General features: G+C 36.2%; 3 protein-coding genes across 3 annotated transcripts; 2 read left to right on the top strand and 1 right to left on the bottom strand.

Moving 5' to 3' along the window:
• Positions 1–2,372: 2,372 nt before the first annotated feature.
• LOC113315852 (agamous-like MADS-box protein AGL61) lies at positions 2,373–2,848 on the top strand. The gene is made up of 2 exons (XM_026564122.1): positions 2,373–2,667; positions 2,760–2,848. Exons 1-2 carry the CDS (start codon positions 2,373–2,375, stop codon positions 2,846–2,848), a joined length of 384 nt encoding a protein of 127 aa, XP_026419907.1.
• Positions 2,849–5,840: 2,992 nt separating this feature from the next.
• On the top strand, positions 5,841–6,623 carry LOC113315796 (agamous-like MADS-box protein AGL29). The gene has a single exon (XM_026564068.1). The coding sequence runs from the start codon at positions 5,841–5,843 to the stop codon at positions 6,621–6,623; it is 783 nt and encodes a 260-aa protein (XP_026419853.1).
• A 1,149-nt stretch (positions 6,624–7,772) lies between these two features.
• LOC113287926 (AP-3 complex subunit sigma-like) lies at positions 7,773–10,421 on the bottom strand. Its single transcript, XM_026536812.1, has 7 exons — positions 10,278–10,421; positions 10,123–10,165; positions 9,825–9,886; positions 9,381–9,477; positions 8,863–8,933; positions 8,454–8,545; positions 7,773–8,340 (listed from the first exon to the last, which is right to left on the bottom strand). The coding sequence occupies exons 1-7, from the start codon at positions 10,344–10,346 to the stop codon at positions 8,277–8,279; spliced, it is 498 nt and encodes a 165-aa protein (XP_026392597.1). The 5' UTR covers positions 10,347–10,421; the 3' UTR covers positions 7,773–8,276.
• Between the last annotated feature and the right edge of the window lie 14,247 nt (positions 10,422–24,668).

The raw sequence follows: 24,668 nt of genomic DNA, 5'->3' as shown, positions 1-24,668 counted from the left end.
GGTATGATCTACCTCTTGGTGATCACCCTATAGTAGTATAAAATCAAAGTTGGGCATTGTTCATACAGTGTATTCAACATCCAAGAAAAAGACAAAAACCATCATGACGGAAAAACAACGGTCAACGCCAATATATACAGAGGTAGGTGCTCATGTTCATGCCATGACGGTTGAACATATCTCAAACCTTGTATGAGACAAAACCAAGTGAACCTCCAATTCAAACTTTCCACTCATTCGTTTTTGGTGATTAGTTTTCGTTGAAAGAACGTTATTAAATCATCATTTTCTGCACAAGAATAAATCTGAATCCTTAAACTTTACATGATGTTGTTAGCAATAACCGAGCCAGCACAAGAGTTGCTTCCTCTGTAGTAGCAGGTTTTCCATACTCAAGTCTTTCACTCTATTAGTTCCCAACAAAAATGCCATAGGTTTATAATACTTCTTACGAGGTGATATCTAAATTGCCAGTAAGAAGTATTCCTACTCAGACTTAATGTCTTTACCATGTTTTGCAATCTTATGAGCAACATGGTTAACATCTCTATGCACATATGTGCATTTCCAACTATTAAAAGAATTTAAAACATTATCACAGTCAATGACGAAGTTTCTTGTGGTCCATTTTATTGAATCTAATCTACCATTTAAAATATTAATAACGGTTAAACAATCTCCCTCCAAGTGCACATTCTTGTAGTTGTATCCTTTTTGCCTTTCCCATAATGTTGTTTCAAGAAAAGATTTTGCTTCCGCTTGTTCTGGGTCCAGTGCCTTAGTCTTGCAGCATCTAGCTCCATCTGCATTACCTCCAAAATCCATACATATTAGTCCAATGCTCACTGATTTAGTAAGATCATCAAAAGTTGCATCACAGTTAATCTTAATGAAAGGATTAACAGGTTATCCATTCAAAAGAATAGATGTAGAAACAGTACTTATACATTGTTCAATCGTCATGCAAAAATCATCACAGAAACCTAGCTTTCTCAATGCACTTAACAGAAAAGGTCATTCTACTCTGTCAAAAGCCTTTGACATGTCTAGTTTCATAGTCATCCAACCCTTTTTTTCTCTAATCTTATTCATGGAGTCAACAAGTTCATGTGCTATAATTATATTGTCCGTGATACTTCTCCCAGGAAAAAAAAAACAATCTGGTAGGGGGTTATAGTTTTTTCTAAGACAGTTTCAGCAATTAATAACGAAAGCTGAGTGACTATCAAACAATTCTTCTCACGACCGTGTTTTGGGCGTGGACTTCTTTGGCTATTTTTGGTGAGTTTTGACACATTACTTTTACCAGGATTCATGTACGCACGTTTACAATTTGGATACCTATTTAAGGAGGCTTTTACGTAAGTTTTTAATTAAGTTTTCACATCTGATATACCCTTTTATTTTACATTAAATAGTCTAGGATTTACAACTGGGAAATCGTTAATCACGCATAGTTATGCTTTTATTAATTAAGAATGAATTCTATGTTTTGGGCGTGAAACCTAATTAGTATTTAAGGTTTTTTGAAATTTTTATCATCTTGTCGATTTTCTTTTCAATGTATAAGGTTTATTATTGGTTTCCAAATTATTCAAGTGTACACTTGAATTAAGATATTGATCATTCTAGTGCTACTAGAGAGTTGAACGATACATAATTATCAATCATCTCCTATACAAGTAAAAAATGTGAGACCTTGTAGAGGGATTCAATGAAGCAATCGTGTGCGAATATAACATCAGTAGGTGAACGAGCATACTGATTTTATCTATTGGGATTAAATTAGATGCATGCCATGGCTGCATGGCAGGCACATAGATTGTTTGTGCAATCCATCTGAAAACACGGATTTTATGATATATATTAGGTGTCAAAAATAAAATGATCTAACAAAAAATAACCAAAACCAGACTAGATAGATTGCTTAGATCTAAATTTAATTAGTTCTAAGATTCATTCTCAAAACGTTTCCATTTTATTACCTGCCCTAAATGCATCAGTTAAAAACTTGCCCATTACAGCGCTAATTATAAGGTCAAATGAATACAGACGTTTACAAATGGAAGGGTCATCAAAACTAAGTACTACATGCACTCACTAGATAAGATTTGTTTCTTTCTTACTGTAAAAATGGTAATAAAAAAGAATTAAGACTCTAAATATTTAATTAATGAATGAATTTAAATCAGACAACTATTATTTTTAAGAGACAATATTGCGTACATCATACACAACTCACAAGTCTCGACCCCTTTAAATCTCCATCTCCTTCACATCTCTTTTTACTATCACCACCCGAAGAGAGAAACGAACGCAAAGAATATCCCAAATTTTGCATTTGCATCATGGCAGCGACAAGAAAACCAAGCATGGGTCGACAGAAAATTGAAATCAAAAGAATTGAGAAAGAAGATGCAAGACAAGTTACCTTCTCTAAACGTAGAGGAGGTGTTTTTAAGAAGGCTCATGAACTTTCTACCCTTTGTGGTGCTGAGATTGCTATCATCGTATTTTCACCCGCTGGAAAACCTTTTTCTTTCACTCATCCTCACAATATCATCGACCGCTACCTCTCTGGAAATTCTCATCCAACTCCACTTGTCACGGCTCATCGTGAAGCCAAAATTCGTGAACTCAACAGAGAGTATACGAAGCACTTAGCAGGTTGGAAACCGAGAAAAAAAGAGGAGCGGAATTAAAAAAGATGATGAAAGAAAATAAGAAACAGTTTTGGTGAGATCCTATTGATGATTTAGGGGTGCATGAGTTGGAACAGTTAAGTGATGCTATTGACAACCTCAAAAGTAAGGTTGCTGATCGAGCGGATGAATTGTTGCTCACTTAATATTTACCGGGGAAAAATCCTGGAATGAGTAGTAGTCGTATATCTCATAGTGAAAGCACCTCTACTATCACCTTTGAAACAAAACCTACTATTAAAACCATCAGATCCACACTTGTTCTCTCCCTCATCACCATGGATATGGTGCTGACTTTGGTTTGTATGATTGCAATGGGGTTTACTAAGTATCAAGTCAGCCTTATTCAGTGATTTCATAATCCTTATGGACCACGGGAAAGGGAGCCATCATTATATGGCTCTCATTTATGATTCGTTCTTGCATGCGTTTGCTTTTGTTTATTTCTGTCCCCGATTTGTAGCGCTCGAATGCGTTTGTTCTTTTCCATTCTACGTCAACAGTTGGTTTTTGTTGTACTTGAATTCTAAGTGCATTGTATATTAATGTGCTTATCAATGTAATAATAATTCTTTTGTTGTATGCATTTGTTGTGTTTCAAATTTACAACTGTAAGGACATGAATTCATAACCCTAGCCTACTCAGATAGCTAGATATAGAGCACGAAAAGAGAGGGGCGCTTTCTTAACATCTGAGGCTCCATTCACAAGAACTTTAGACGAATCAAAAATTCGATCAGATGTCGGTGCAAATTTTATTATCGTTAATAAAGTTTTGGAATGTCTTGGTATGATCTACCTCTTGGTGATCACCCTATAGTAGTATAAAATCAAAGTTGGGCATTGTTCATACAGTGTATTCAACATCCAAGAAAAAGACAAAAACCATCATGACGGAAAAACAACGGTCAACGCCAATATATACAGAGGTAGGTGCTCATGTTCATGCCATGACGGTTGAACATATCTCAAACCTTGTATGAGACAAAACCAAGTGAACCTCCAATTCAAACTTTCCACTCATTCGTTTTTGGTGATTAGTTTTCGTTGAAAGAACGTTATTAAATCATCATTTTCTGCACAAGAATAAATCTGAATCCTTAAACTTTACATGATGTTGTTAGCAATAACCGAGCCAGCACAAGAGTTGCTTCCTCTGTAGTAGCAGGTTTTCCATACTCAAGTCTTTCACTCTATTAGTTCCCAACAAAAATGCCATAGGTTTATAATACTTCTTACGAGGTGATATCTAAATTGCCAGTAAGAAGTATTCCTACTCAGACTTAATGTCTTTACCATGTTTTGCAATCTTATGAGCAACATGGTTAACATCTCTATGCACATATGTGCATTTCCAACTATTAAAAGAATTTAAAACATTATCACAGTCAATGACGAAGTTTCTTGTGGTCCATTTTATTGAATCTAATCTACCATTTAAAATATTAATAACGGTTAAACAATCTCCCTCCAAGTGCACATTCTTGTAGTTGTATCCTTTTTGCCTTTCCCATAATGTTGTTTCAAGAAAAGATTTTGCTTCCGCTTGTTCTGGGTCCAGTGCCTTAGTCTTGCAGCATCTAGCTCCATCTGCATTACCTCCAAAATCCATACATATTAGTCCAATGCTCACTGATTTAGTAAGATCATCAAAAGTTGCATCACAGTTAATCTTAATGAAAGGATTAACAGGTTATCCATTCAAAAGAATAGATGTAGAAACAGTACTTATACATTGCTCAATCATCATGCAAAAATCATCACAGAAACCTAGCTTTCTCAATGCACTTAACAGAAAAGGTCATTCTACTCTGTCAAAAGCCTTTGACATGTTTAGTTTGATAGTCATCCAACCCTTTTCTGCTCTAATCTTTTTCATGGAGTCAACAAGTTCATGTGCTATAATTATATTGTCCGTGATACTTCTCCCAGGAAAAAAAAAAACAATCTGGTAGGGGGTTATAGTTTTTTCTAAGACAGTTTCAGCAATTAATAACGAAAGCTGAGTGACTATCAAACAATTCTTCTCACGACCGTGTTTTGGGCGAGGACTTCTTTGGCTATTTTTGGTGAGTTTTGACACATTACTTTTACCGGGATTCATGTACGCACGTTTACAATTTGGATACCTATTTAAGGAGGCTTTTACGTAAGTTTTTAATTAAGTTTTCACATCTGATATACCCTTTTATTTTACATTAAATAGTCTAGGATTTACAACTGGGAAATCGTTAATCACGCATAGTTATGCTTTTATTAATTAAGAATGAATTCTATGTTTTGGGCGTGAAACCTAATTAGTATTTAAGGTTTTTTGAAATTTTTATCATCTTGTCGATTTTCTTTTCAATGTATAAGGTTTATTATTGGTTTCCAAATTATTCAAGTGTACACTTGAATTAAGATATTGATCATTCTAGTGCTACTAGAGAGTTGAACGATACATAATTATCAATCATCTCCTATACAAGTAAAAAATGTGAGACCTTGTAGAGGGATTCAATGAAGCAATCGTGTGCGAATATAACATCAGTAGGTGAACGAGCATACTGATTTTATCTATTGGGATTAAATTAGATGCATGCCATGGCTGCATGGCAGGCACATAGATTGTTTGTGCAATCCATCTGAAAACACGGATTTTATGATATATATTAGGTGTCAAAAATAAAATGATCTAACAAAAAATAACCAAAACCAGACTAGATAGATTGCTTAGATCTAAATTTAATTAGTTCTAAGATTCATTCTCAAAACGTTTCCATTTTATTACCTGCCCTAAATGCATCAGTTAAAAACTTGCCCATTACAGCGCTAATTATAAGGTCAAATGAATACAGACGTTTACAAATGGAAGGGTCATCAAAACTAAGTACTACATGCACTCACTAGATAAGATTTGTTTCTTTCTTACTGTAAAAATGGTAATAAAAAAGAATTAAGACTCTAAATATTTAATTAATGAATGAATTTAAATCAGACAACTATTATTTTTAAGAGACAATTCATTGCGTACATCATACACAACTCACAAGTCTCAACCCCTTTAAATCTCCATCTCCTTCACATCTCTTTTTACTATCACCACCCGAAGAGAGAAAAGAACGCAAAGAATATCCCAAATTTTGCATTTGCATCATGGCAGCGACAAGAAAACCAAGCATGGGCCGACAGAAAATTGAAATCAAAAGAATTGAGAAAGAAGATGCAAGACAAGTTACCTTCTCCAAACGTAGAGGAGGTGTTTTTAAGAAGGCTCATGAACTTTCTACCCTTTGTGGTGCTGAGATTGCTATCATCGTATTTTCACCCGCTGGAAAACCTTTTTCTTTCACTCATCCTCACAATATGATCCACCGCTACCTCTCTGGAAATTCTCATCCAACTCCACTTGTCACGGCTCATCGTGAAGCCAAAATTCGTGAACTGAACAGAGAGTATACTGAAGCACTTGGCAGGTTGGAAGCCGAGAAAAAAAGAGGAGCGGAGTTGAAAAAGATAATGAAAGAAAATAAGAAACAATTTTGGTGGGATAATATTGATGATTTAGGGGTGCATGAGTTGGAACAATTAAGTGCTGCTATTGAAGACCTCAAAATTAAGGTCGCTGATCGAGCAGATGAATTGTTGCTCACTTCATATTTACCGGGGAAAAATCCTGGAACGAGTAGCAGTGGTACATCTCAGAGTGAAAATAGCTCTACTATCACCTTTGAAACAAAACCAACCATCATTCCAAACCATCAGCAGATCCACACTTCTTCCCTCCCTCAGCATGGATATGGTGCTGACTTTGGTTTTGTATGGACGCAACGGGCTTTACTGAGTATCAGGTCAGCCTTATGCAGTGATTTCATAATCTCTATGCACACAGTACTCTTACATGGAAGGAAGCCATCATTATATGGCTCTCACTTATGATCCGTTCTTGCATGCGTTTGTTTTTGTTTATTTCTGTCCCCGATTTGTAGCGCTCGAATGCGTTTGTTCTTTCCCATTCAACAACAGTTGGCTTTTGTTGTACTTGCATTCTAGGTGCATTGTATATTAATGTGCTTATCAATGTAATAATAATTCTTTTGTTGTGTGCATTTGTTGTGTTTCAAATTTACAACTGTAAGGACATGAATTCATAACCCTAGCCTACTCAGATAGCTAGATATAGAGCAAGAAAAGAGAGAGGCGTTCTCTTATCATCTGAGGCTCCATTCACAGGAACTTTAGACGAATCAAAAATTCGATCAGATGTCAGTGCAAAATTTATTATCTTTATTAACGGTTGGCGAAGAAACAACATCGGGTCTATGAAGTTTGGAATGTCTTGGTATGATCTACCTCTTGGTGATCACCCTATATAGTAGTATAAAATCAAAGTTGGGCATTGAAGTCCAAATATCCATCCATCTTTTAGATAAAGTGCTAGTGGAGACAACGGTTTCCGTTTGAAGGAATGAGAAAATGTAATGAATAATTGGGTTGAGTAGCTGTATTATCCATGAGGGTCTCAACAATTTTTTGACTGACCTGACCTGCACCAGAGTTGCAATGTAATCCCAGCTCTGAATTATTGCTCTTCCTGCTGCTCCAAACTTTAAAAAGACTGCATCTCCTGAACCTTATTTATACATGCATCGCAAGACCCAACAGTAACATGGGAACCAATAAAAAAGGAAACTCTTGCAGGCATAATCATCTATACTATACCAATGTGATATCGAGTGGATCAATCTCAGATGGGATATGATCCCTCAAATAAAGAAGCAGCTCTTCTGTTTGTTTTTCTCAAACTGGCAGTTTAGTGTTAGTTTGATGTTATTTTGATAAACTCAGTTTAAGTTTTTAATTAGCTAAGAAAGTCTATTTAGGAACTGAGCATTGTGGATTACTGCATGAGAATTTCCTAATGTTAAAAATGGATCTCAAGTTTTATTTATGTTGACCAAGATCATCACCTTTCGACTGACAATGAACATCGAGCAGAGTCTTCTGGTCTAAATCTGTGGTTACTGTTAACATGGTGCTTGCCAAAAACCAAACTCACTTGTGAGTTGTGATACTTCAGACAAGGAATGAAAAATCTCCAGAGCCAGCAACTTTTGTGCCAATTTCTCTCAGCCAATGTTCATACAGTGTATTCAACATCCAAGGAAAAGACAAAAACCATCATGACGGAAAAACAAACGGTCATTATTCTCTATTTGACGCCAATATACAGAGGTAGGTGCTCATGGTCATGCCATGACTGTTGAACATATCTCAAACCTTGTATGAGACAAAACCAAGTGAACCTCCAATTCAAACCTTCCACTCGCTCATTCATTTTTGGTGATAAGTTTCTGTTGAAAGAACGTTATTAAATCATCATTTTCTGCACAAGAATAAATCTGAATCCTTAAGCTTTACATAATGTTGTTATCAATCACCGAACCAGTACAAGAGCTGCTTCCTCTGTAGTAGCAGGTTTTCCATACTCAAGTCTTCCACTAATAGAGTTCCCAACAAAAATGCCATAGGTTTGTATGTATCAAGAACAGAAACACACATGCTTGAATTCTCTGGCCAGCCTTGCTAATGCTACCGGACCTGCCAGCCGGAGACAGATCTTGGGAGTGTGATGGCATTTGACGCCTTCTCCAACCTGCAATAAAACAAACGAGAAGCACCATGACCCAAGATGGAAAGGCAACATGAATAAAAACAAAAATATTTTAAGAAAGAAAAAGAAAAAAGTGTGAGAGAGGGAAAGAGGACTTGGTGATTTCTTCAACAGCTTTCATAACTTCTGTCGAGCTTGTTTCGAGCACTTGACCTCCAAATATGATTTCATTCAAAATTGTGTGAATCTGCAGAGTGACATGAATCCAGAAAATAAATGAAAAGATTTGGTGCTGCATTCAAACAAAAATAGCAGAGAGCATAAGTTTAAAATCTAAACTAGGGCAAGAATACTCAATTTGGTGAGAGTTGGGACTCACAGGACCGAGATCCCTATCTTGTCAGTTGTAATGGTTATCTACTTAAGACTTGAACTTTGATTTCCTCAGTTGTCTTGAGCGTCAAACGCTCATGTGCTTAGGTGTATGAAACGAAATAATGCAACTAGAAGAGATTTTTATCTACCAAAAACAGAAAATAGAAATGAATATAAGAGAATGAAGACCTTGCTAAAATTGAAGACAACATCAAGCTCGCACACATTCTTGAAGCACTTGTCCAAGGTCTCCACAAAAACTGAAAGGAACAAAGAGTTCATGTGAAATAAGTCAAATTTCATCCTATTAGTCAACCAGACCCTAGATCTAGTACCTCTCACCAGATATGTAACAAAAATAATAGTACTTACAAACTAGTATGTTCTAAGCCTACAACCAGTGAAATGCTTGCAGTTATAGACTAATAAATACCAATCAAAGGAAATAAATACGCCTATGGCTATGGAAAGCTGGTCAATTCCTCAAATCACGCCTAATTTAGGATGACGTGAACAAGGTTTTTTGTAACATGGACAATCCCTCATCACGTCCTCAACGTTTCCCAGCCTTCAGGTTAATCAACATATGGCAGAAAGATAAGGCCTTCAATGCATGTAAGATAAATGAATCTCTATACTGGAGTGGCCACTCCACCTTAGGATAATGAGTTTCTTCCACAAGAAAAGGAAATGATAGTGCAAGGTACCTTGAATAAGATCTAGCATAGCTAGCTCGTTCTCAGAGCTATCAAACACGAAAACAATGTACAACGTGGCATAGTGCTTGTATACTAGTCGAGTTTCCTGAAGAAAAAGAAAGAGAAAAATCAAATTTTGAGCATGAAGCTTCTAATTATGGCAAAAAAAAGCTATAATGCAAATCCGAGAATGGTGACATTATCCAAATGCTACTATGACGATATCAATGACGTTTATCCATTAATCCACAGATGTCACAAGTTATCAATTCATAAACAGTTTTTAGGTTTTATCCAATTACAAGGTAGTAACAGAAAATTCCAGTATCAATCTCTTTCCCCTTAACTATACACACATCATCGTTTTAAATGTTATAATTTCATTGAACAGGTATAAATGAGCACAGCTAACTAAGAATAGGCAAATTACGACATCTTAGCGGTGCTACATACCGGACCGAAGATTGAATCAGCTTTAATGAAGTTGCTCACATTCTCAGCTCTACTACACAAGACTGTATGAGAAAAAAACACAGGATACAAAAAAGTTAAAAATTAATCAACAATAACAAATAATATACCAAATTTCCTCTATAATTAAACACATTTGATGCCCAAGAAGAAAAAAAACTTTCGTGGAGGAAGAAGAAGAAGAAGATTTGATGATAACCCATGATTTGGGTATCCACAGATCCATCAGGTTTGAGTAATTTAGTCTAGAAAACAGAATCAACAGAGATAGAGATTGAACCTCCATAGATGCTCCGTACAATCTCTTGCTGCTTCTCCATAGGCTAATTTCAAAATCAAACACACACCCATCGTTAATACCATTAACCAAAAGCACTTCTTACAAAAGAAAACTTGAGATCGGAATCTTAACATAGAAAAGTGAGATTTTCAAACCACATAATTGTAGAATTTCGTTAGCCTGGGTTTCCCCTGTGTGTTCATCACCACCACCGCCTCTATCATCTTTCTCCTCTTCCTCTTCTCTTCCTCAGTCTCTCACAGTGACTAGGCCAGCTAGGCTGTTGCCTAGGGCCTCCATTTGTTGAGGCCCAAAATTTTAATTTTTTGTTTTTGTTATTATTTTATTATCATGTAAGTGGTGTTGGGACATAGTGTCTACCATTATTTTTGTTGATACTCGTACTTTCTTTCTAACTGTTAAATCTGTTCGTTATGTAACTAGTGCGTACGCTTTTATATAAGAAGATTAGAATTCACTGCATTGAGCATTTCTTTTTAAACAAATTTAAATATCCTCCATCCCAAACCCAGTAAGTCCATTTAAAACATGATGAATAGCAGAAGATCATATTTTAACAAAGTCCCACTATTATCTGAAGCATATTATATTAATTTAAACTAAAAAGAAATAATGTGTGAGTACGTTACCCTCACACCCATGGAGTCGTCAATTACATATTGTCTTAAAAAGCGCGTATTTATATATATTTCCTAAAGGTGGTTTCAAAGAATCCCCGACGACTTCTGTCTACTGCCCGATTTGCTAGTGCATCCGTCGCATAGTTGGCCTCTCTATAGATGTAGTGCATTCTACGATGCTGAATAGATTGCAGTAGGTCTCTCATTTTGATCATATGCCACAAACACCATTGTGTCTTGATCACTCTGGTGATGAAATTGACTAGGCTTTGTGAGTCAATTTTTTATCTATTGTATGTTGTTGTTCTAAACACCATAAGCATGCTCCATGTATCGCCACTAAAATAGTAGTGGTTATTCCCAGAGGTTGTGACATTGTTACTGTCGTAGTAGTTGAGCAATTCCTGCAGAATATTATCACTATTAGTTTGTTGTTACGGTTAATATAATAAAAGTATATACAACAAAAGTTACCAAAATTAGAAAAGACCAAAACGTCAAGTACCAATTGTTTCAAATCAAGATCTCTTTCTCGCAAATGAACAAAGATTATTGAACTTGGTCACTATCCATTTAAATCAAAAGTACTTTGTGATGTGTATCAACGCAATTAAGAGGAACTAGAAAAATATAGGTTTTGTGTTTATATGATTTATTTTCAATAAAATGTATGCTATTAGCGAGTTTTTAGTAAATAATTATTAATCCATCAAGAAATGGATGAATTGGTTATTTAATTGAGATTTAGGGCTTTCTTTTGAAGAGGAGACCATCGACTTGAGGGTTGCACCAGGAAAATGCATGTCCATTTGCCTTTGCAAGCATGCTTCCTTAAGTGCATCACTGGCTTCTGAGTACCGTCCAGGCATAATGCATGCCTTGGACTTGTGCATGGACCATTGCAAACTTATTTCTGCTTCCTTACTTCTCTTTGGCATAGAGCAGAAAGCATGCATCGGTTTTGATCGAGCCAAGGATTTATCAGTCAGGCTCATGAGCATCCAAGGAATGTTACCACCCCATCAAGCATGGAAACAATCATTGCTTGCACCGCAATACCGAGCTAGATGATACGAGTTACCAAAATATCGCAATCATATCCCCAGTTAGATGATATGAGCGACAAAAATACTTGACCATTAATGCTGCAACTAATTGCGGCTGCATACATACCCTATGAAGAAGGGATGAAGCACATACTGTAATTCATAAGTCTTCGGGACAAGCAACTAAAGCCAACTTGTATTGCAATGCCAAAAGCCAAGCATAGCCTAGTCCGCTTAGGCCAAGTGGTCTTTTGCAAATGATAAGCAAGAATTTGCATTGACCTTTCCTTTATTTTGCACCATAGTGGTGCACCCTTAGTTTCTCAGCGCCTCAACAACGATGCCTAAGCATCAAGAAGCTCTCTCGAGTAAGTAACGCTTCACGCATCATTATGGCTTTACCGGCTAAGCTTTGAATCTTACTAGTGCATCTACGGTATATGCACCTTCAACCAACTATCCCTTTCTGTATATGTCTTATTGACATTTTTACAACTAAAAATTGGGGACCAATTGACATGCTTGCTTCACTATTCATGGTCGTTTTTCCATGCATCCTGAGTAATGCGCCATGGTGGTGTAAAATCCAGTTTTGGCCCGACGGCCAACTTGAATGATGCGCTATCATGGTGCGACAATGCTCTCGGCCAGTCACCCACTGAAGTAATCCTCCATGATGATGCAACATCTCCTTCGGGCAGCCACCACTGACGAGATGCACCATGATAATGCGATATTACCTCTTGGTCAGTGTAACCTGCGTAATGCACCATGATGGTGGGATTTTGGCCCTTGGCCAATATTCCTCTTAGTACGCAATATTGTCTTGAAATGACGCTTCATCTCATTCAAATGACGCATCTTTGAGCATGCACCATACTAAAAGTGAGAGTATTACAGAAAGTACAAAAATTGTTGAAAGGAGTTTTTGGACGTTTGTACCTTTAGATATACGAACCTAAGATTTTAGGTTAACAAACTTAATTAGAAAAGTATCAAAAGAATCTTTTCTAATCAAAGTTCACAAACTCAAAAACTAGATTTGCGAACTTAAGTAAGTTTGGGTCCATGAATCTTTTTCTCTCCACTAGGTTCCCGAACTCAAAACATAGGTTCGCGAACTCAAACCAATCTGAGTGCAGGGAATTTTCTTTTCTTCAAGCTTTGCGAACTTAAAACACTGGTTCACAATCTGATATAGTAATATGTATAAATTTTAAACTTCAAATAAATTTCTTAAATAGATTTGTGAACCTATACTTTCGAAACTCATCGGAGAATATCTACTTGATGTTAGTTTCGAAAAAGCAACAAACATGAACTTGACATCGAAACTTCACTAAACTTCAGCCGAACATCTAGTTTATGACAAGAACCATCTTTATAATTCGATTATTTACTAAAGTATTTGATTTTTCTATGATAGATAGATAGAATGGAAAATAATTTGAAAGAAAAATCAATTTTTTTACTAACATTTGATGAAGTTCTTCGTGTAAACTTCAATCATTAATTTTCTCGAGTAACTTGGATGAACCTAAGATTTTACTACCTAATATAATCTAGACTGAAGCTAACTTTAGTAGGTTATAAATCGAGAAATAGTTTTGGCATCTAAATTTAACAACATACTTTCTATATCAATGGGTGGAGGTTCAACCAAGCATTCTCTCTAACAATATCTCCCTTTCATCAATTTTAATTTTAATGACAAAACTTTTGAAATACATATGAACTTTTACAAGTTTGACTTTCAGTACACATGCCATGATGCTTTCTTGATTTCTTGAAACTTTAATTTTATTCTTCATGTGTTCGTTGGGTTGGGTATAAGTAATCGAAGATTCGATAGTGATAGATAAAAACTTTAATAATCTTACCCTTCAGAATTTGCATGGATGACTTTCATTTCGCGTATAGTTGTTATCCCAATGAGTAATATCGTTTTTCACTTTTAAGCACAATATAATTTTTCAAACATATAGTGATATTACTTCTTTTTTTTGATATGTACTCCTCCTTAGCCTTTACATGTCAAATTTTTTTAGATAGGACGATGAGCACAAATATTAATTAACTCCCCCTTAAGATATGTTTCGAAAAGACATATGTCACTTATTTTTTCTTACCCTATTTGTCACAAAGTTGACAAAGGTGAAGAGAATTGGGTTCCACATGATTAAGCCATTAGGAGAACAATTGTAACTAAGAATTCTATCATATCGTCAATGATGATTCCACTTGGGACGAGTGAATCAAACAGAAATGCTCGGCGTAGAGAAGGATGAGGCTCGGTTGTGATTGATATGACCATCGTCTCACGTTGAGTCGTTCGGGCTTATCTGAGCCAATAACGGTTGTTTTGCATCCAAAGACTTTAATCCCATCTTCTATAAATTCAACTATTTTCACTTCCAAAACCACACTTTCTCTACCTATTACACCCATAATTTCTTAGATACGGGTCAATCGTATATTAATCCTGCAGAATATACTGTAAATAAATATTTATCTTTATGTGGAAACTTTGTAGTATGTTATCCGGCTAGGGGAACGAAACAACGACAAAATAGTTTAGTGAGTGTTAATTATTGAAGCAAAATTTATGAAAACTTTTGCACTGACATCGATAATCAAAATAACCGTAATGTAACTGGGATATTTTTTCAATATCAAACTATAAGAAAACAACTGGAAAAATTATAGCTTTAGTTCAGATTTTGATATCGATTTAGGGTGAAACCAATGGTGAAGTTGTATTACGAGTTCGAGAGGAATTGAGAAGATGGAAAAAACAAATTTTGGTTACGAATTTCATCACGCAATCCTTATGGAGTTTTTGGTACCTCGCATAGGATATTAAAAAATACACATACTACTCGAGCAAGACGTTGATGGAGTTGTTATAAATTTTAATTAAATGTAAATTTGAACTTAATATTACTTTCTTTTCTAAATAGATTAGAACCAATTAAATGCAATAGTTTTACATAAATAAATCAATTTATATTAAACGTCAATAAGTTTACACAAGCATAACCACGTCTCATTTTAGTTCATGTCATAAGGCCCCCTGCATCATACTCCCAAACCCTTCATATGATCTTGCAACTTGAGATATTTTACCTTGATTTCCAGACCATTGATTTAATCCTTTGGATGAAGTTCCTTCGAATTTTAATGATCTTCTATAATTTTGATAACGCTAAGGATTTTGTTGAGGAGTTTAACGATGGAAATTGTTACACTGGACGATAATATTCTCTTGACATATTGAAACTTGTGGTCTGCCACTTTATCATGAGATGTTGGAGTTCCAGTATTTGTTAAAATTGAAACTCATGCTCTCTCCTATTTTGCGTAACTCTTGTATGTACATATACTTAGTTTCCGTATCTCTTAACTTCATTTGATTCAATTGTTCTATCAATATTGTTCACGACTGGATGATGTTCCTGTATACGAATTAGGACGGTCGAGACCTTCTGAGACAATTGGAAGTATAAGACTCTCTCCAATGAGAGTAAGAGAGTCTAGCTCCCACCTCAATTTTGGAAAACCAGACCTTGCAGATTACGATTCTGCTCTTGAAGTCACAATGAAGATGAAGCTCATATTGAAGGATAAGTGGTGAAAGATACAATCACCCGCAGTGGAAGTGTTTGAAATGATATTTTAGGTAATGCTTTACCAACTGAGGTAAAATCCATCCCATAGATGCGTAAAACATCTTGTTCGATTATCGCTCTACAATCGATTTGAACCACTTGTTGTATTGGTCTTCGTCACAAGGGGTGAATAATGTCTCATACATTTTCCAACCTCTTTCCTTTAATCTAGTGTATTCTGTTCCAAATACAATGGTCATAGATCGAGGCTTATGTGGCATTCCAACTTTACCAACTTGTAATACTCCGATTCGGTTGGTAGAGTTCGCCGATTGGAATATAGGTAATGGTTTGTCCTTTCCTAACACCGAGGCCTTTTCAGCACAATTGTCTCAAGAGTTGGCAAAAAAATCTGCAGTTAAGTGTGCTTGGGTGGGAGTAATCCAGGGATGGGTAACCTCTCAAAAAATTGTTATCGGATGACCGCAGCAATGCCCTTCGAAAACCTCACACTGTCGGATATCCGCAATGCGGCTAAGTGGGGACAATACCGGTGGAGGGTCGGGTCATTATACAACTAACTTTATAGCACATCTTTCTCCATAATTATAAACACCAAGGTTCCTGAGAGGACCAAATTCATTATAGTATAATGGTAAAGTTATTTGGTGAATCAATAACCTGAGTTCGAACTCCATAAGAATAAACACCAAGATTCCTGAGAGGACCAAATTCACTGTTGTACAATCGTAAAGTTATTTAGTGACGATATCAGTAACCTGAGTTCGAAACTCGTCAACAACAAATTCTTTACCGATAAAAAAAAATCATGATATGACTGTGTAACACAATGCACTAGGGGTAATCCTTTGGGAAACATGATAACTCATCTTCTTTGATTCCTCGTATGGTATCCAATTAATATTATGTTTATTCCTAATCATGTGTTGGTATCTCCATACATATATATTATTTGCCTCTCCTTTGTTTTGTTTTTTTTCCAGTTAACAGCTTCATATCTTACTACAATGGAAAACATTTTTTGGTATAGTCTAAAAGTCTTGGTACACTAAAGCTGAAAGTAAACATCACACAATTCATTACTTGCTAAATTTCTTTTTGACTAATATAAATCCAAAGGATATGCATTGTCATAGTTACCTCAAGGAGGCCTCATACGATGCTTAACGGATCCAAGCATGCAAAATCGAGAAAAATGTACAACTCGTGTAAGATAAAGGAATCTGAATCATAACTTGCAACAACCTTAATTTCTTGCAATGCCTCTATCCATCCTACTTGAGTACTAGCGCTTGAGCTGGGAAAACATATTTACAAAGTAACCATATAATAAAAACCTTAGCAATTTCTATATTCGCTTAAGGACTATCTATATCCGAATCAGTATAGCCTGTCCCATTTATTTTTTGGATTGAAAATGCCTTTAAACCGGAAATAGGGATTCCAAAACTTCTTAAATTCGTGTGCATCGTCGTTGTTGTTACGGTAAAATACAACGGAAGTTCATCTTTATGTCTATCTTTTGCCAGCCAACTTTCTTGGTCAAATGGAACATCATCTCCCACACTGCTTGGTATCCAAGTAGGATCTAACGGTATTACTCCTATAAAATTATTAAAAATCTTAATTTCATTTACATCTTTGTATTGATTGCATTAAAACCATAAATCAAAATATTTGACATACCTATTTTGAAATATGTAAAATGAAACGTGTGTATAGTATACACCAACGCTCCGCCAATACGAACATCAACATAAGATGATGTTTCTTCGCCTCAGTTTGGTACAAGTAATTCAAGAAAATTTATCGGCAATAGGTTTAGCACCAGGAAGTAGCTCTGCATAAACTTTGTTGACTTCGTACCAACCATATATTAGTTTTTAGGAAGTGCTATCTCGTTCAGCTTTTGTAGAGAGCTTTGGCTAATTTTCACCAGAAAGTAGATTAAGATTGTTTTCTTCATCAGAATATGATTGTGTTACGGGTATAAGTTGATTGGATTTTTTTGGAGGGGTTTTCTTCTTTTTTTTTGTCGCCTAACATCCTGAGATTTAATTTGAGACATTTTTATTTAGAAATTTAAAGAAGTTGAATAAACATTAGAAGAGATTTTAGTAGAGAAGAATTCAAGAAAAGAAAGAATTTCGGTATGAGTTGAGAAGTTAAATAATGTGGTATTTATTGGTGTTGAAAATGTAAATGTTTTGGCGGTCGGGATATATTCATTGTCATCGCAAAGTGAAATCACCGTCTCAACTTGTACCAAGACTCGTTCTACTTTGCAACGATCGACCCAACTCCCTACGACAAATTCTATCCCCACTGCCCTAAAGTCAGAAGCAGACTAACTGACCAATACCATGTTTGAATGTCACTCCAATTTTTATTTTTTCTACCAAAACAGAAAAGTCAGAAATTAGTTTGGGAACACAATTTTAGAAGTGACCGGTTAAAGGGGCGGGTGGTTCCATTGGAGGGGCAGCAAACCTAATAAGACAAAAAGGATCATTAGGTGGTAATTCAAGTGCTCCTTATCAAAACAAATATGGAAATGACCTATGAACCCTTATTATTAATAATCAAGATTACTGATGATAATCAAGATTAGTGTTGTTAATTAATTTTCACTTATAATAACTCTAAAATCAGATTTTTAGAGTTATAAAAAAAAATTTAGAGGAGAAGAAAAAGAAAACTTATGTGATATTTGTGAAATCCTAGATTTTGATTCCCTCAACCAAAATGATTGATTCTAGTGGCAAATTTGAGATGGGTGAATCTCTATAGATAGAGAAAACAAATACTACATACCCCTTGATGGAGATCCTGATATGGAGTATTTCTTAGATGGTAGAGATGTTTTAACCCATAGTGAAGGTCAATCTCAACCAATTGAAGAAATTAGCCAACAAAGTGAAGAACCAGCAACTGAAAATGACCATGTATACTTCTAAACTAGTTCTCATTAGCTTTTTGTTGCTTAAAATTCTCTAAAGTACGTAAAAAAATCAAATTTTAAAAAATTTCAGAAGAACTTACGGTTGGTAATTAGCTAGTTATCAACCGTAATTGAATGTTACAGTTCGTAAAGTTTCCAATACCAACCGTAACTGGTTAAATTTGGGGAAAAACTCAATCGTAATACCAGTTACGGTTAGTATAAAATTTTCGAGTCGAACCGTAATTTCAGTACGGTTGGTTACGTTCTTCAGTAGTTACCAACCGTAACTCATCATGTGCATGGTAGTATTTACTGCACTTATTACGGTTGGTAATATGTAAATATCTACCAGCCGTAATTGTGTTACGATTTGTGATCTGTGTTTTTTACCGATCGTATAATGATCTGTATGTTTTTATTTTCATTTCACCCTATTTACGGTTTGTTACGGGAGGACCACTACCAACCGTAGTTGTGTTACGGTTTGTAAGTGATTGTAATTACGAACCGTATCTCTGTTACGGTTTGTATTTACTTGTCGTGTCCAACCGTAACTTTATATATATTTTCGTTTTGTTCTTGTTTAGACTAATGTGGGTGTATTGTTGTCCAGATCGTGAGTGTACCTCCCCTAATGGATGAACAACCTTTAGCAAATCAACTTCTCACCCAAGATTATAGCTCTCACTATTTAACCGAGGAGACATAGGAGGAAAAAGATGATCAAAGCATTGGTCTAAAGAACGAGGCAAGTTGATTATGTGTATCACAGTTTGTAAGGTACCACTAGTGAAAATGCCTTTCAAATGGTTTGCGAGTGTAGTGGACAACATAGAAGTCATGCAAAAAAGGGTACCGTGCAAGTAGCAAAGGAAAAGAGGAAGCAAACTACGTTCATTAAGAAGACCCGATGCCCCTTCAAGCTTCAATTTAAAAGGAACGCGGCAAAAAGGTGGTTTTTGGATAAAGTTGTATGCGGTAGTCATAACCACCCTATACCGGAGAGTTTGCTATCACATTCGTATGTTGGACGCCTTACCGAAGAAGAAGAAGAGAAGATCGTAGAGTCACTGACATAAATTCGTATGAAGCCCGTTGATATCCTCGCTCACTTAAAGGAAAGAAACCCACAAAATGCTTCTACTTTGGCTAACATCTACAACGCAAGAACAAAATTGAAGGCTAAGAAATTGGAACAAAGGAACGAAATGCAACAATTAAGGCATTTGGGGGAGGAGAATAATTACTCGGTTTTCCACGATGATGATGAGAAAGGACGAATAAGACATCTTTTGTTGGCTAATCCTGAGTTTGTGAAGTTAGCACGGTGCTCTCATCAAATCCTTCTAATGGATTGCACATACAAAACCAACAAGTTTGAGATGCCGTTGTTGAACTTTGTCGGGAAAACTTCTACCAATGCTCCTTTTAGTTTAAATCCATAACTAACAAAAATAACTTCAAATTCATAGATAATATCCATAAGTTTAAATCCATAACTAACACAAATAACTTCAAATTCATAATTAATATCCATATGCTAAATTTCATAAACTAAAATCCATAATTAACACGCAACTATTAGTTTGTCATAATATCCATAAGTCGAAATTCATAACTAACTACACACAACTAACATAAATCCATAACTAAGCATGGCGGCCACCACAACCCCTTTTGTTGGTGCTACCACCACCACGAGTTTTAGGACCACCACCACGAGTTTTAGGACCATCACGACGACCACCACGACTACCGCGACCACGACCACCTCTTTGGCTAGTACCCACACCGTGCACCACCTCTTCATCATTTGTCTCTTCGCTGCTAGATGAAGGTTGATGACGGCTACTACCCTCACCTCCAAGAGAGTTTCTACTCCTCTTTAAGCCGCTTTCGTCCGTGACCAACCCCTCATACATTTATGCCATGTTTGGATTATGCATGTTCCTTATTTGGTCTTGCAAGATCTTTTGTTCACGAGCTTTAAACACACCATTACGACGGATGCATGAAGTCATGCTATTTGCCAAAGCTTGTCCTCGCTCTTTCTATTCACATATCAAAAGAGTGTTAAGAGATTATTTCATAATAATCATTAATCTTAAAATCCAAACTCATGAGGATAACAAAATTACGTACCGACATGAAATATAGCTTCTTCCACGTCAAACCAAATAGACCTTTTTTTCTCTTTAGTCTCGTCGACCGCCTTCCTTTGAGCCATAGCCTCTTGAATATATGGTTGGGCCTCCGAATCATTATTGATCACATATGGATGACCAAAATGAGAATACCAACCCATGTAATCAGTAGTGGCTTCTTTCGTGTTGTTACAAGGAATTGCCTCTCCCGCTGCGAGTTGGTATCTTTCTTCATGGCGGTTGTTCCAAGCATCAACCGTTGGAGTTGTCCTGTAGTTGAGCACAATGGTGGGGCCTTTTGTCTCGGATCCTTGCTTGGATAGTTTGAAGTTTTCCACTACAACCCTTTATTGAATATGAGCAATTTTGCGTAGAGTTCGACGAGGATTGGTCATAACGTAACATGTGGGATGATACAATGGTCCATTGTAACCTGCGGTCTCTGTGAACCTACAAACATCAAATCCATTTTCAATCCTCAAATAAGGGTCAAAGATAACATCTTCAACAGTGAAAGCATCTATTTTATCCCTCATTTGAATGAGCTTCTCCTCTTTGTTCCTTAGTTGTCTGCCAGTGAACTTGAACTTCTTTCCCGTAGGGCCATAATCATGTTCTTCCCACTCAGTAGGAGGTCTCAGGCTCGGAAGTGGTCATAAACCCATGCCTAAAAAATAAATTAAGTATAAACAATTGACACATGACTAAAAATATAACAAAGAAAGAAAAATGTAACCAAACTTACCATTAGAAGCGCAACATTCCCGAAAATTTCAGTAGCTCCAACCCTAGAGGCCTTTCTTAGGCTGTCAAGTAAATATGCAAGGGTTGCAGTGGCCCACGAATAGTTTTTGATGTTGTCCAAATTCTTCAACAGTTGTAGGTAATGAACATTGACCCTATTTCCCGAGTTATCGGGAAAGAATACGGTCCCAAGAGAATACAACAAATACGCTGTGGTTGTACGCCTAACTGTTGTTTCATCCATCACCTGACCTTTCCTTTCCTTTGTTGTTGTTCCTTCAAACTTGGTCCTCAGATTCTTCAACAATAGCTTTTTGATGATTTTTGGTTTATGTGGTTCAGCAGGGTCATTACCACCAGCCAACTGAAACTCCATCTCAGTTTCATCTTTCTCCCACCCAAGTGTTTCTTGAGCAAGGATATAAAGGTCAGTCCAAGACATGTTGTTGTCGAAAACTTGAAACACAGATTGTCCTTCAACTTCAAGGTCAGTAATTTGCTTCACATCGTCCGGTGTTATTGTCATCTCTCCAAATGGAAGATGAAACGTATCGGTTTCAAGCCAATATCGTTCCCTGAAGGCAGAGACCACAACACTATCATACTCCGATTGAAGGTGAAGAATTCCATGCCCTAGTCCTGTACTAGCCACTAGATTGCGAACCGAAGCACATTCTTGATTTATGGCCAATGTTTACCCCTTTGACGCTTGAGCAATTTAATGCATCTTGCGTGGTCCTAAGAAAACAAATATACAAAAATATAAGCATATTATGGTGAACTGAAATAAACAAACAAAATGTATCAAAATAATGAATGTTTTAAGAAAAGTAACAAAATACATACCCTTGTCTGACAGACTTTTGCGGACCAGGAACCGGTATAACCAAATAAGATTGAAGACTTATCTGGGGCCTCGCCCCAAGGTCTTTTATTCTTCTTCGGTGGCAACAACAAATCTTTGCCTTTAGGAATATGCATCCCTTTCGGTGCGGGCTCCTTTCTCGGCTTATTTTCTTTCTTTTGCCTTGGAGGTGCAGCTACAAGTACCTCTTTTCCCTTGGTATTTTCTACCTCTTCATCATTTTCTTCATCATTTTCTTCATCTTCCTTTTCTTCATCATTTTCTTCATCGGCCTCCTCTTCATCATTTTCTTCATCTTCCTCCTCTTCATCATTTGCTTCCTCTTCCTCCCATCCATCATCATCGATTCCTTTAAATTCTTCTTCATCTTCATCATTATTAGTTTCTTCCTCCACAATTTTATTTTCGTTGCCTTCACGGTTAGTTTCGACTCCGACCTCTTCTTAATCATTATGTTCCACTCCTTCTAGCTCAACTCCAGATTCAGCCACAGGTTGTTCCCTCAACTTAATTTCAAACTTATTCTTCATCTTCTTCTCATTCTTGTGGATACCTCTATAATTAACCCCTAAATGCTTGTCACCGCGAGGGGTGGGCGTATGATCAATCGGGTTAAGTCATTTCCTCTCTTTTTCTTCCTACACAAGCATTACAATTGATTGATTTACTAAGGGTAAAACAAATAATATAGACAACAAAAAACAAAACAAAATGGTGAGCCTGCATAGTTACGGTTTGTAACTAATAAACAGAGACCAACCGTACCACTCACACGATTGGTAAATAGTGAATCGAGACCAATCTTATCAACGATACGGTTGGTAACTGATGTATCGAGATCAACCGTAACTAAACTACGGTTGGTATGTTATCTTAGTTTTTAACCGTAAGTTTTCTTTGGCAAAATACTAACATACATGATGTTCTACGGTTGGTAATGGATGTTGAGTTACAAGTCGTAACTCGAATACGGTTGATAACATTGATGGAATTACAAACCGTAGAAACCAAATGAAAGTTACAGAATAATGTACGGTTCGTAACTCAACACACGAGACCAACCGTAAGCTACTTACGGTTACAAAAAAAAACGTAACTGAACAATTTCTCATAAATTCAAGAACTTACGGTTGGTATTTCAGTTATTACGAACCGTATCATCAACAAAAACCATAGTTACGGTTGAAATTGGAGTAATTATCAACCGTAACTCACATGCAACACACAAATTTCAGTTTCAATTTCGATCAATTGTAATGTTTAAATCAATTTCAATTTCACAAACCATAACTTAAATCAAACAATAGACTAAACCCTAACTGGGTTTTTCGAAACATACCTCAAATAAGTCATTGTGCTTGATTTTGACGGTTGAGGAGTTTCAAATTGATGTTCTTGACCTAATGGAGGATTTGGTTCATTAGAACGACTACAATCTTCGTCAACCTTCTTCTTCGGCATCTCTAATATAGTTTCCAATCAACGATTATCAATTTTTCAAATTGCCGATTAATCGAAGAGGACGATGAAAAATCAGTTTTAATGGTTGAGAGGAGGAGAAGAGAAGAAGTAAAGTTGAAAAAAAACTATTTTGATTTTCAGATTCAATTGGGTTAATAATGGGGAAGGATAATTCAGTCTTTTCAACCAAAAAAGTAAGAGTAAATTAGTCCATTTGAGATGAAAAGGGTAATCTAGTCAATTAACAACCCCTATAGGACACCCTCTAACCAATAATAGGGATATTGCTATCACCCTTGCCGCCCCTCCAATGGAACCACCCGCCCCTTTAACAGGATTGTTTTAGAAAGACTAGGGGTGTAAATAATACCCGAAAATACTCGGCCTGCCTGTACCCGCCCGAGCCCGCCTATACCCGAAGTAGCCCAAAGCCTGTTATGCCCCGTCATGGGCCACCCGGCCTGGTATGGATTAATTTATTGGGCGGTATCGGGCTTTGCAATTAATTATGATGCCCGGACGATACCCGGCCTGGTGCCCGGCTTGAAAACCTTCTATGTGTCATTAATCATTTAATATCCTTTTAAAAAGACTTAAAAGTTACCATTTTACAATTGTCAATTTTGTGTCAAGAAAAATTAAATATATACTTGTTTTTACTTATAATTAACTTTTCCAAAACATTAATGGTAATATATTTTCTTATTAGAAATTTTATTGTACTCTAATTAATTATTTATTATAGGCTATAATTAAAAGTTTGTCATTGTAATTTAAATATAAAATAATACTATCACTTACGGTATGCAATGTTAGAGAGGAAATGATATTATATTAAAATTAAATAAATTTAATTGCAAGCCTGGAAAAATAAATTTAATACCATTCATTTGAAAATTTGAACTTAAAAAATAAGAAAAAAATTTCAAAATAGTGACCTATCCGGCCCGATCTGGCCTGCCCGTATAAAAACGGGCTTCGGACGGTCTTTGGGTAGCAAATTATCATATTTTGCACGGCCTGCCCGGCCTGAATTTGTTTACGGGCTCACAAATATTAAGCCTGGCCTGCC

This window comes from Papaver somniferum, chromosome 1 (assembly GCF_003573695.1).
Source record: "Papaver somniferum cultivar HN1 chromosome 1, ASM357369v1, whole genome shotgun sequence".
Classification (NCBI taxonomy): Eukaryota; Viridiplantae; Streptophyta; class Magnoliopsida; order Ranunculales; family Papaveraceae; genus Papaver; species Papaver somniferum.
The sequence above is the reverse complement of the archived record's forward strand: the minus strand, read 5'-3'. Positions and strand labels throughout refer to the sequence as shown.

Bases quoted from the DNA above. Each gene is read 5' to 3' on its own strand.
- LOC113315852 (XM_026564122.1), top strand. From the start codon at position 2,373: ATGGGTCGACAGAAAATTGAAATCAAAAGAATTGAGAAAGAAGATGCA. The intron at 2,668-2,759 runs GTTGGAAACCGA...TTGATGATTTAG, and splicing joins GTATACGAAGCACTTAGCAG to GGGTGCATGAGTTGGAACAG.
- LOC113315796 (XM_026564068.1), top strand. From the start codon at position 5,841: ATGGCAGCGACAAGAAAACCAAGCATGGGCCGACAGAAAATTGAAATC.
- LOC113287926 (XM_026536812.1), bottom strand. From the start codon at position 10,346: ATGATAGAGGCGGTGGTGGTGATGAACACACAGGGGAAACCCAGGCTA. The intron at 9,478-9,824 runs GTATGTAGCACC...CTTTTTCTTCAG, and splicing joins CTGATTCAATCTTCGGTCCG to GAAACTCGACTAGTATACAA. The intron at 8,546-8,862 runs GTCTTCATTCTC...GTCACTCTGCAG, and splicing joins TTGTCTTCAATTTTAGCAAG to ATTCACACAATTTTGAATGA.